The following is a 13198-nucleotide window of genomic DNA, read 5'->3' as shown; positions in this document are numbered from 1 at the left end:
TTTTTTTCAGATTCTATATTTAAAAAATAATTGTCAAATGCATTTTTGGTCTTTTTTCGTTGTGAAATTAACAACCATTTTGTAAAATGGTACCGCACATGCCCTTGGTATTTTTAAGTTTGGTTCAGTAGCGAGTGAAAAATCCTCTTTTTCCAAGTTTCAATAAAAAATAAATAAAGTAAATTAAAACTTCTTAAAATATATATATATATATATATATAAATTTTTTTGCTAAGAAAGTAGTTTTTTTTTTTTTTTTTTAACTACCACAAGAAAGGAAGAAAATACTTTTTAAAAATTTAAGATAAAAATACTTAAATGCTCATTAATAAAATATCGATGGCTTCAATGCAGCAACATCTCTTGAATTAGCTGGTGTTTTTCTGCATCCTACGCAAACAAAGATAACCCATCAAATTGTTTAATTTATTTATTTTTATATGACGAATCTTCTCATTTAAATTTTAACAGACTTGAGAGTGACTTAAAATTTATCTTTTCTTGCATATTTTGAAAGCAAGGAAGTTATTTGAAATTTGAAAGCATAGGAAGCTATTTGAAAATTGAAAAAGTCACGTTTACAAATTTATTTATTTATTATTGCTTAAAAATAGTCGAGAAATTTGTGTAATTTTCTTTTTTTTAATTTTTTTCCATATTAACTGGATTTATAGATCCATGAAAATGCTGGTCAGTTGATCCAATTCAAATAAAATTGTTGCTCGTTTAATGTGTATATATCTATATATATATATATATTTGAGGTAATGCATTTAATACTAAAACGATAATTGGAAAAGTAACAACAACAGAATAATAATATTTAGTTTTTGAATCATCAATAAGAATATTTATTCAATACATACATATATATATATATATATATATATATATATATTTTTAAGATTTGATATAATAAAGATGTGATGAGGATTTTGTGTTGTATTTTTTTTGAAACAATTTAATTAATAATGATTATTGAAGATTTTAAGTTCAAAATTTGAAAATAAAATCTTTCTTTCCTAGTTTATAATAATACCAAAAAAAATATATATATATATATCGTATGGTGCGGTTCAAAATAGGATCTTATGTTGATAATGATATCTATGAGGAAGTTCAAATAAAATTCATGCCTCTTTTAAAAGCATGAGCAATTGAATAGGAAATATTACAGAAACTCTTTAATGGTTTACTAACATTATTCAATGAAACCGATAATAGCTTAATCACCTTGGAGAGTAACATTTATAAGTTCAATTTACACACACACACACACACACACACACACACACACACACATATATATATATATATATATATTCTGGTGAATACCAAATCTTTATAGATATAGTTTTTCAAGCTTGAGTTCATCAAGGAGATTAGAAGAAATGCCTTTTTAAACATTTAAATATTTATTTTTTTAATAAAAAAAGATGCTTCTATAGCAGCCATTAGATGGCAGCCTTAAATATTACGCTGTTAAAAGGATAGATATTATGATTGAGTGATTTTCATTTACTAAGATATCATTTTCAATGATAATTAAAGTTTGATAAGCGTTTTGCAAGTCTACAGTGAGATAAACAAGCTTTTTCATGCTTTGCCTTTTTTACATCCATTAATAACTTATTTTGCTTTTTTTTTTGTTATGTTGACATTTTGTTGATATTTTGAAGAAGCGTGTACAATTGAATTGAGGGATGGTCCATGATCATTGACTTGAAAAACTTAAGGTCTTTGGGACTGGAAAGAGATGTGTATTTTATTTTCTACATCAATCCGAGTTGAAAGAGATATTTTAAGACTATGGCTCTTTGAAAATCTATTAAATCCCATAATATGTATCAAATAAGAAATTAAAAAATATTGATTAAAAGAATCAATAGATTTTATTGAACTAAAAATTATTGTAGAAACAAAAACAAAATAATTTAAAGAAAGTGAGAACAATAAGATGTAGCAAAAATGTCTGTAAAAAAGTTTGGTAGAATTTCTAGTGTTTGAAAATGTGTTTAAGAGAGACTATTCATTTTACAAGATGTCCATTTTATAGCTTATAGCTCCAAGCTTCATAAGGCAAAAACTTCATATTTTGTATGGCAATTTCATAATGGAAGCATTTTTTCACTTCAATTCTCTTCATTAAAGATATTATTCCAATTAAAACTATATTTTTCAATCAATTTAAGAAATAAATATGTAAGGTCATCAATCAACATCAATTCTCAAATCAATCAATAAATCTAACCTCGTTCAAGTCCTTAATCATGCTAAAAAAATATTTATTATTCTCAAATGAATTATTAGCCTTAATTAGGATCTTCAATTACAATACCAATATTTATTATTAGCTTTATGCAGGCTCTTCAATTACTACAACAATATTTACTATTTCATAAATGCATAATTAGCCAAATATTACTAAAATTACCATTAATATTATTAGTGGGAAAATATATGGTACACACAAATTCATATTCTCCTTTTCTTTTTTTATTTTCGATTTAATTATCTCTATCGATTCCTTAAAAGAACTTATTGGAAAACAAGATATATTATTTGTTACAACTCTTTCATATATTGTTTCATATTCTTCTTTACTATATATATAAAAAAATAAAAATAAAATAAAAATCATATTTTGTTTTTTCCTTTTTGTATTCATTTCTTATTATATCTCCATTTTCAGATCCATTAATACTTGAAATTTAAAATCATTATAAAAAAAAGAAAAAATAAATAAAAGACAACCCTTTAGAAAACTGTTTATTTGAAATATAATCTTTAATTTTTAGATGGAAGGGCAGAATTTTAAGGACTGAACGAATGTCAATCACTTCGGAAGAATATTGCAATTTGCAAAACATTCTAAAATGCTTCTCATATGTATTTATTTAGGAAAAAATACAAAAAAGGTAGAAGATTATAATATTATTCTTCTAGTATCAGATTATAATATTACCTAGCTGAATATGCTGACTTACATCTCTCCCAGTTGTTTGCACAAAGTTTCTTCTAACCAAACAAATATTTTTCAGGTATCTAGCATCTTTGACTTTTCATGACACGTCTAAAAATCTAATGCTAACCCACAACCCAAACTTCCACGAGCCTACAAACAGAACAACCAATCAAATTCTGAAAGGTACTAACATAAATTATTCACAAAAAAAAAAATCCCACAAATTTAACTACTTGATTTGATCCGGCCAAGCAAAAAGAAAATATGTTCGAGCTGACAGCAAAACCAAACATGTTCGAACTGAAGAAAAGCCGGCAGCAACCAAGTCGTTGGGACGTGGTCTCCTTCTTTGGTCCCACCATTTTCTTTCACACGTTCATGCTTCTCTTTTCTGTCCCCATCCTACAGTTTCGCATGATTTGACCTCTGAAACTCAGAGCACATGGTCTCCGACCCAGAGAGCCACTTATATTTCAATGTCCGAAAAACCCATCTCTCCCCAAATTTCCCCCAAAACCCATGCATTCTCTATAACCCATTTCTTACTTCACTTTCTCTCTTTCATTCTTTTTTTGCCACCAAAATTCCAAAAACCCATATTTATTTTCTTGTCCAGAATGAGTCACAACCTTAAAGTTTCCAACTTTTTCACATTTATTTGGTTGGGCATTGTTGTTTTGAGCTTGATAAATTGTGTACATTTTGTTCGTTGCCAAGTTGTGGATGACTATGAGCAGTTTGACAACCCTGCAGTTCTTTCTCTTCTCACGCAGATTGTCTATGGTCGCCTAAACAATCTTACTACTGCTCTCAGTCATGATTTCGGCAACCGGTCCAGCTTCTGTGTTAAGGATCCGTGAGTTGTTCATTTGCTTTTAATCTCTGTTTGGATGCTGAGAAAATACATTCTGTGCTAAGTATCCGTGAGTTGTTCATATGCTTTTCATCTCTGTTTGGATGCTGAGAAAATACATTGAAAAGAAAAGAAAAATCCCAAATTCAGTTTTGGGTAATCAAAAGTGAATCTGAACTTTGACTGAAGAAAGCTTTAGTTCAATCTTTTACCCTTTATGTACTTCTCTGCGGAGGAGAAATTTTGTATTTCTTTGTTTTGCTAGTGGGTATTACGCGGAAGTTTCATTGTGTGAATTTGTTGTCTCAGGGAAGCTGAATGGGATCGGGCATTCAATTTTTCGACCAATTTGGATTTTTTGTCTTCTTGCATTCAGAAGACTAAAGGTATGAAGACATATTTAGAAAGTGAAAAAGGAAAAAAGAAAATTGCTAAAACTTGTTTTCATCCTTTAGTATTTCTTCTCAATGAAGCAGCTTACTTGGCTAGGAGATATGGTTAAATTGAATTGTCATCTTTCTTGAGTTGGTGGATAGGGGGAGGCTGAGGAACTAAATCAGACTTAAATACGTCTTAAAAATAAATTATTCTTATGTTTACCTTAGTGGTAAGCAAATATATTGTTTATTTTTCCAGTCATATTGTGCAATCTTAGTGCAATTATCTTGAAAAATATTGGATTCAGTGGTTGAACTTGAAAGAATTCACAGTATGCCAGTCATAATCAGTAGTAGTACGAAGGAACATAAAATTAAGGCAGGATCTTATTGTCAATTTGGATAAAACTGGTGTTTGTAAATTCATGTTTAATCATCTATGGAAATACCAGTTGTGAAATGGAATGTTGAGTCCAACGAAGTTATACTGCCATTCATATTTTCATATTCTGTACTTAGAATGTTGATTTCTCCAATAATCTCTTCTAGATGGTAATTTATAGGATGTTATAATGCCACAATTTACAGTTTATCTTGTGTTGCTTTCTACGTGGTTAAACCAAAGGAACTTGTGCAAGTCTGCAAGAAGGAAGGTTAAATAAATCTAATACCAAAGATTGAGTGACATATATTATTTTATTTTCTTGCTGAACTTGTGACAAATCTGCTAGTTGTTTCTATTATAATTTCCTTTCTCATGGTTTTGACGGTTTGATAGGAGATATTACAAGGCGTTTGTGTACAGCAGCGGAAATGAAATTCTATTTTACCAGTTTCTTTGAAAGCACTGGGAGTGCCAACTATTTGAAACCTAACAAGAATTGTAATTTAACCTCATGGGTTTCTGGTTGCGAGCCAGGCTGGGCCTGTAGTGTTGGTTCTGATCAGGAGGTTGATCTTAAAAATTCACGGGTTATCCCTTCAAGAACTAGTCACTGCCAAGCTTGTTGTGCAGGCTTTTTCTGTCCCCATGGTATTACATGCATGATACGTAAGTATTTAAGTGCTTTCTCCTTTCTTTTATAATGGTCAGAAGTCACTTCAGTAGATAATTCTTTAAATTTCAATTTTTTTTAGGCATTCTGCTGCCATCATAAATTGATGATACTAATTTCTCAGCAAAGAATTTATGGAAAAATATTTCGTTTGGATAAAGAAACTGCTTGATGTGTTCCATATTTATTGGATTGCATAGTCCATTATTTCCATCCATGGGAGAGGAAATGCTGGTGGCTTTACCCTTAAAATACATATAACAATTCTACTCACTGCTATGATCTATGCAGCTATGCTAAGTTAAGGTCTTGAAAATTGGTACTACGTGGATGATTCTTGAATTTTGTCTGTAATATACTTCTTTTGTTGGTTTAGAGAAGTTTCTGATGCCAACTAATATCGTGTTCTTGAAGCTTGCCCCTTGGGTTCTTATTGTCCCCTTGCAAAACTCAATAAAACAACTGGTGTATGTGAACCGTAAGTTCAGATTCTACCTCTACATGTCATGTTTGCTGATGCTTTTTAATGGTCTATAGTTATATAAATTCTCTGATATTTTTCTACAGATATCTATACCAACTACCTCCAGGGCAGCCAAACCATACCTGTGGAGGAGCAAATATTTGGGCAGATGTTGGTAGTACTAGTGAGTTATTCTGTTCCGCTGGATCATATTGTCCGACAACCACTGAGAGAGTTACTTGCAGTAGTGGGTATTGAATTTTATCTTTGCACTTTGTTCACATAAACTTCTTGTATTGTTAGTTGGAACCTTGTTATATAATGTTCCATAAGATGCTCTGTAATATATTTATGAATAGTGTTTGAGTTTGATGTATGTGATCTACTTTGATATTTCATATTCATTTTTCTAATGCATATCCATTTTTATTCATGTAACACAGGCATTACTGCAGGATGGGTTCTATATCTGAACAACGTAAGTTCTATTTATAGCACTTAAGTTCCAATTATAATTTAGAATAATTGGATGATACATATATGCATGAATATGCAAATGGTTTTCTTTATTTCAGTCATATTTGTTGCATCGTGTCCCTATGTGCTATTACTTTTTGAATTTGAGCTTCCTTTCTCCGGTTGTTTTTCTGTATGGAGCACCTGACATTCCAGTCTTGATCTTGCAGGCTGCTTCAAATTGTCTTCCTGTAACCCAAACACAGCAAATCAAAATATTCATGCATATGGAGTACTGCTGATAGTAAGTTCTTCACTTCGGAAACAAAAGCTTAGTTCCATTCTTTCATGCTGATACATACTATGCTGAACTAAATAAAGCATGTAGTAGTATAATTTTAGAGAAATCTTTGGAATATTTTCTATATCAATTCTTCATACTAGTGGCTTTCTTTATTTTATGCACATTTTGATTTTGCATTACATAAAGAAGCATCTGCTTAGCTCCACATTGAAGAGCAATTAGTAGAAGGAGAATAATGTACAATGAAATTTTTGTTCTTCAATTCCATTGCAGGCTGCTTTGAGTACTCTGCTACTCATTATTTACAACTGTTCTGACCAAGTTCTAACCACTAGGGAAAGGAGACTGTCTAAATCAAGGGAAGCAGCAGCCAGAAATGCAAGGGAGACGGCAAAAGCACGCAAGAGATGGAAAGCTGCTAAAGATGCTGCTAAGAAGCATGCAAGTGGATTGCAAGCTCATTTGTCTCGCACATTTTCTCGTAAGAAAGATGTGCCAGATCCTGAGAAACTTAAGATTTTGAATCAAAGGAAACCTGAAACAGATGATGATCTATATCCATGTGCTTTGGATACATCTGTATCTTCATCTGTTCAATCAGAAGGAAAGAGAAAAGAATCTGGTAACCTCATGCAGATAATTCATGAGATTGAAGATAACCCTGAGAGTTATGAAGGTTTCAGTATAGATGCTGGAGATAACACTAGTAATCTGCCAAAAGGAAAAGAAATGAATACTCATAGCCAAAATTTTAAGTATGCATATGCTCAACTTGAGAAAGAGAAAGCTCAGCAGCAAGAAAATAAAAATCTTACCTTCTCAGGAGTAATTAAAATGGCCACTGATACACGAATCAGGAAGCGGCCGCTAATTGAGATTTCTTTCAAAGACCTGACCCTTACTTTAAAAGCAAAAAATAAGCACCTGTTGAGGTGTGTTACTGGTAAAATCAAACCTGGCCGAATTACAGCTGTTATGGGGCCATCAGGGGCAGGTAAAACAACATTTCTCTCTGCTATAGCCGGAAAAGCTATTGGATGCAATGTCAGTGGTTTAATTTTAATAAATGGAAAGAACGAATCAATCCACTCCTATAAGAAAATCATAGGTTTTGTGCCACAAGATGATATTGTGCATGGAAACTTGACAGTGGAGGAGAATCTATGGTTTAGTGCAAAGTGCAGGTGTGTTGCAAGTACAATTCTTCTAATTGTTATGAGCTTTTCTTTACCGTTTGATATATAGAATCATTTTTTGTTGTCAACCTGCTAGGAAATAGTTTACAACTAAATGGTGATACAATATTCAGGACCAGCAAGCTACAGTTTACTTGTGCTGGTTATCATTCATGGTGCTTGATAATTTTACTGCTAAAAGAGAGCATTTTTTTTTTTTTTTTATTAATAAAACAGAATCGCCCACCATGGGGCACAGTGATACAAAATTCGTGACCAACTAGCAACAATTATGCTGATTGTCATGCATTGTGCTTGATAATTTTACGACTAAAAAAGTGCATAATTTTTTTTAGTTAATTTTGTACTACTGCTATGTTCTCCCAAAATTTTCAGCTGCTCCTGTTTGAATTAGTTTAACTTTATTAAAAAAAAGTTTTATTATAACTAATTTCTTTTGAATGAGAAAAATTCTCTTTATTACTTAAATCAAAATATAGTTCCACACTTCATGACATTATTGGATGCATCTCAAGATGGTCGTAAGGAGCTGGATTAGGAAAAGCAAAAATGAAAAATATGGAATCATTTAGTTTTTAAATTTTAGAGTAAAGGCAGGTCTTGTCAGTGTAAATGTTGGTCCTTCATGTCAGTATTTTATAAGCTGCTAGTAAGAAGCATGCAACTTAAAAGATATTATGTTCTTGCTTGTATTGGTCATTACTGGTCATTCAGCTCTTCTTAAATATTTGTTCTGTCATATGATTTTTCTATAATTCTTGCATACTGTGTCCTGCAATCTTTTAATGATGTACTTGTGTTTATTAAAGACTATCAGTGGACTTGTCGAAACCAGATAAAGTTCTGGTTGTTGAAAGAGTTATTGAAAACTTGGGGCTTCAGACAGTACGGAATTATTTGGTTGGAACAGTGGAGAAGCGAGGAATCTCTGGAGGTCAGAGAAAACGAGTTAATGTTGGACTTGAGATGGTTATGGAACCTTCACTTTTAATTTTGGATGAACCCACATCTGGTTTGGACAGTGCTTCTTCCCAACTGCTTCTTAGAGCACTTAAACGGGAAGCTCTTGAAGGAGTAAACATCTGCATGGTGGTTCATCAACCAAGGTACCTAGAGTGTTCACATTCTCAAAATTGGTTGTCAATCTCTCTTCCTGTTATAATATTATAAATATATATTTTTTTTCCTCTATCTTTCTCTCTAAATTGTGATACAGGACCAAAGCCAAGTTTGGCGGGTGGGGTGGGGTCTTTTTGAATAACACCTGGTCTGCATATTATGCAAACTAGCAGTAATATAGGAGATATTTCTTGTTTTCTTTTATGTTATTATACAAGATGTTTCATCTGGTCTACCAATATACACAGCAGATTAGGTTATATTGAACCTTAATCTAATCGCTTATGGTTGAATCCTTGAATGCACTGATAGGGCTTAACTAATTCTAATAGGGTATATCCTATTAAAAGTCACTAATTCTAATAGGCCATATCCTTTTAAAAGTCATGTTGAAGCTCATCCTAGATGATATATTTTATTTCAGTAAGTTTAGGTCTACTTTCCTCTCATATTCATTAATGTGATAAATTTCTTTTTTCAGCTATTCTGTGTTATAACTTATCCTAGATTATGCATTTTATTTCAGTAGGTTTAGGTTTACTTTCGTTTCTTATTTATTAATGTGAGAAATTTGTTCTCAGCTATGCCTTGTTCAAGATGTTTGATGATTTAATACTTCTTGCAAAAGGCGGTCTTACTGTGTATCATGGACCAACGAAAAAAGTCGAAGAATACTTTGCAGGCCTTGGGATCAATATTCCAGATCGTGTGAACCCTCCAGACCATTTTATTGACATTTTGGAGGGTATAGAATTACCAAGTAGAAGTTCAGGAATGAGTTATAAAGAACTCCCCATCAAATGGATGCTTCATAATGGGTACAAAGTACCCCCTGATATGAGACAGAATACTGTTGGAATTGCATCTTCCTCTATGGATGCAGATTTGACTAATGAGGTAAATCCTGCTGGTGCTATGATGGAGGAGCAATCTTTTGCTGGTGAGTTATGGCAAGATGTGAAAAGTAATGTGGAGCTGCATAGGGACAAGATGAGGCTCAATTTTTTGAGTTCCAAGGACTTGTCACAGCGGAAAACTCCAGGTGTATTCCAACAATATAAATACTTTCTCATCAGGTAAGTGCTCATTCGTTCTATACCTTTGAATGTTGCATTTACCAGCTAATTGACTTGTTGGAATAATTGAAATGGCAAGTCTGTCTAAAATCCTCCATATCATCAATTGGTTGTTCTGTAATATCTCTTTGCCTGTAAATTATGACATGAAAAGGGTTCCCTGGCTGTCCAAATCCACCAGATATTTAGTTTCCGAGAAAAATAAAACGACAAGAAGAATGGTTCTTTCTAAGCGTATATATACAGCTTCATGAATATTTTCTAATAATTTTTTACACTTGATGGAGGATAATAGGTATAATCTAGTGAATGATATAGCATTTCTTTCCTAAAAGTAAATACTTACTTAAAAATGACTATGTATTTGGTCTGCCAAATAATTCTAGATATTTGTTTTTTAAAATTATATGAAGCTATGAAAAGTCATATTCCCTTTTTTGGCATATTGCTAAATCTATTTATCTATCCTCCTATCATATGTTCATTTCTTTGTCATTATTTTTTTGCTTCTGATTATCTCTGTGTTGATAAAATGCCAGGGTTGGTAAGCAGAGACTACGAGAAGCTAAAATTCAAGTAGTTGATTATTTTATTCTGTTACTTGCTGGAGCTTGCTTAGGATCACTTGCTAAAGTGAGCGACCAGAATTTTGGTGCAGTTGGTTATACTTATTCCATTATTGCAGTTTGTAAGTTGGGAGGGTCTCAGATTTTTCATAGAAGTTTCTTTGGTTTTGCTTCATTATTTTCTCAACAAAAAAATGTCATTAATATTGGGAGATACTTTGCCTCCATTAAAAACAAACCATAAGTAGTAGCTAAAAATATACACATTACTGATCAGAACCTAATTGCTAATATAAATAATACTTCCGGCATCAATAGGCACGGAGTTTTCTTCCCCGCTGACTTTGATTTCTGATTTCAGCACTGCTGTGCAAAATTGCTGCTTTGAGATCATTTTCCATGGATAAATTACATTTCTGGAGAGAGAGTTCTTCTGGCATGAGCAGCTTGGCTTATTTTCTTGCAAAGGATACAATTGATCATTTCAATACAGTGATCAAACCCGTGGTGTATCTCTCAATGTTCTATTTCTTCACCAACCCAAGATCTTCCTTTGCAGATAATTACATTGTTCTTCTCTGCCTTGTGTACTGTGTGACTGGTATAGCCTATGCATTTGCCATCTTCTTTGAACAAGGTGCAGCTCAATTGGTAAGTATGCAATAAAAAGAAATAACTCTCCTCTTAAAGTTTTGATTTATTATCTTATACATATTAGTGACGAGCTACTATTCTTGCAGTGGTCAGTCCTCCTTCCAGTTGTTTTGACTCTTATTGCAACACGACCAAAAGATGGTCTAATCATTAAGAATTTAGCTAATGTTGGTTACCCTAAGTGGGCTTTGGAAGCATTTGTGATTGCTAATGCTGAAAGGTATGGCATAATCAACCCATCTCTTGACAAAGTAGTTACTCTTTTAAAATGTATCTAATAAATGTTTTCCCCAAACCTTAATATGACGTGCTATTTGTTGAAACCAGAAACTACTATTACTATTAGCTTCACATACTTAGTTGGGTCCACTCATCAGCTTAGACTTTTGGACACAACTTAATATGGTATTAGAGCTTTGTTACCTATAAGGTCTTTTGTTTGAATTCTACTAACCATCATTTCTAATGGTTTGTTTCTAAACAATATGATTGAGTTGGGGGGGCAAAAAACAAAAAAAAACCTACTTTTAATTTGATATATGTAGTTGGTCCATTTCCAAGTTGGTCCATTTCCTATTAACTTAAACTTTTTATAGTGAGTGTCACCTTAACACTATTGAAAAGTAAATCTGGGCACTGGATTGGTAAAATCTTTGAACATCCTTTGTTCTTAAACAATAAGATGAGGGAATGGCCAGTATTTCTTTCCCGTTTGCACATTGTGTGAAAGGTTACTTGCATTATATTTTGCCACCGTTTCAAGTTTTTGCTGCCATTGATTGTTATATGATGCAACTGGAGGACAATTTTTGTAATACAACTTTCTTGAAAATCTGTCTTATTTTGTTTTTGTCTATTCTTGGAGCAATTAAGTGGTATTTCTTTGTCTTACAGAATTCATGGGCTATATAACCTTTTCATTTGAAAGAAGAAAATTTTTGTAGTTTTTGAAGGGCACATTCATGATTTTAATTCTTAATTCACTACTAAATATGCATATATTGGATTTTACCCGGACTTTCTTGAGACGCATAAATGGTCTAAGTCATCTTTGAACATCATAAGGGCTGGTTCTGTTCCAGGCTCTGAATGCTGGTGATGAATAACTTGGAATGTACACTTTAGCAGGTTGGAACATATATGTAATGGTTATGGGGTTGTCTAATTTAAAACTGTACATTTTGGAATTGGTTTTGAGTGGATCAATGTACTGATCTTCCTAATTTGGATGCTTTAAATTGACAGTGGATTTTTTGAGAGTTTAATTTAGATCCACTTTCATGATATTATGAAGTAGCAAATTCTTTCTACAGGTACTATGGAGTTTGGCTGATAACTCGCTGTGGTTCGCTTCTGAAAAGTGGCTATAATCTTCATGACTGGTTTCTTTGTATAGTCATCCTCATCCTCTTTGGTCTTATCAGTCGTTTGATAGCATTTTTCTTTATGGTAATCTTTCAAAAGAAGTAAGGTCAGACATCAAACTCCTTTTTGTGATTATTTTCTGTCTATAACTTTGCGGACTAGGAGGTATGCAATTATATAAAGCTTACATCTCCTTCCACAGCTAAATGAAAATAGAAATAAGGATTCTAACGATGAATTGGTTGCATTTTCTAACAGTCTAACAAACTAAAGATGTAGATTAGTTGACAAATTGAGCATTGAAGTTGTATATTGATATTATTGGTGCTACTTCAAACCAAAAATTCTTAGCATTTTGTATTCTTCTCTGGGAAAGCGAGTATGGTTTGTATGTAAACTATATATTGAACAAATCATGTTATATTTCTCAAATATTCTTAATAAAAATTCTGTCTGCATTTTGGAATTGAAATTGTGACAAGGAAGCAAGAAAATGCTAAATAATGAGAGATCATTAGATTTTAGTGCTGTTTGAATCTAATAACTTTTAAGTAGTAGTTTATTCGTTACTTGATTCTGGTTGTGATTGTATGTATGCCCCGGATTAATTTTTCCTTGCTACTTTCCATAAAGGATAATGCTAGAGGCACATTGCCAAATTTATTTACCATGTTTTTATTCAGTTGGCATTTTACAGTTTAAAAAACTTTTTCTGGCAATTTGTACTCCAAACTAACAAGTCAATTTGT

The 13198-nt window shown here is 32.3% G+C and overlaps 1 protein-coding gene across 1 annotated transcript; it reads left to right on the top strand.

Annotated features, from left to right (window-relative positions):
- The first annotated feature begins 3145 nt into the window (after window positions 1-3145).
- On the top strand, window positions 3146-12915 carry LOC107413721 (ABC transporter G family member 24). The gene is made up of 14 exons (XM_060819723.1): window positions 3146-3821; window positions 4128-4204; window positions 4974-5246; window positions 5665-5728; window positions 5818-5964; window positions 6157-6191; window positions 6400-6473; window positions 6747-7657; window positions 8479-8775; window positions 9370-9864; window positions 10404-10552; window positions 10792-11081; window positions 11171-11304; window positions 12398-12915. The coding sequence occupies exons 1-14, from the start codon at window positions 3442-3444 to the stop codon at window positions 12552-12554; spliced, it is 3483 nt and encodes a 1160-aa protein (XP_060675706.1). The 5' UTR covers window positions 3146-3441; the 3' UTR covers window positions 12555-12915.
- The last annotated feature ends 283 nt before the right edge of the window (window positions 12916-13198 follow it).

This window comes from Ziziphus jujuba, chromosome 8 (assembly GCF_031755915.1).
Source record: "Ziziphus jujuba cultivar Dongzao chromosome 8, ASM3175591v1".
In the NCBI taxonomy this organism is placed as follows: Eukaryota; Viridiplantae; Streptophyta; class Magnoliopsida; order Rosales; family Rhamnaceae; genus Ziziphus; species Ziziphus jujuba.
This window is presented reverse-complemented; position numbering and strand designations above follow the sequence as displayed.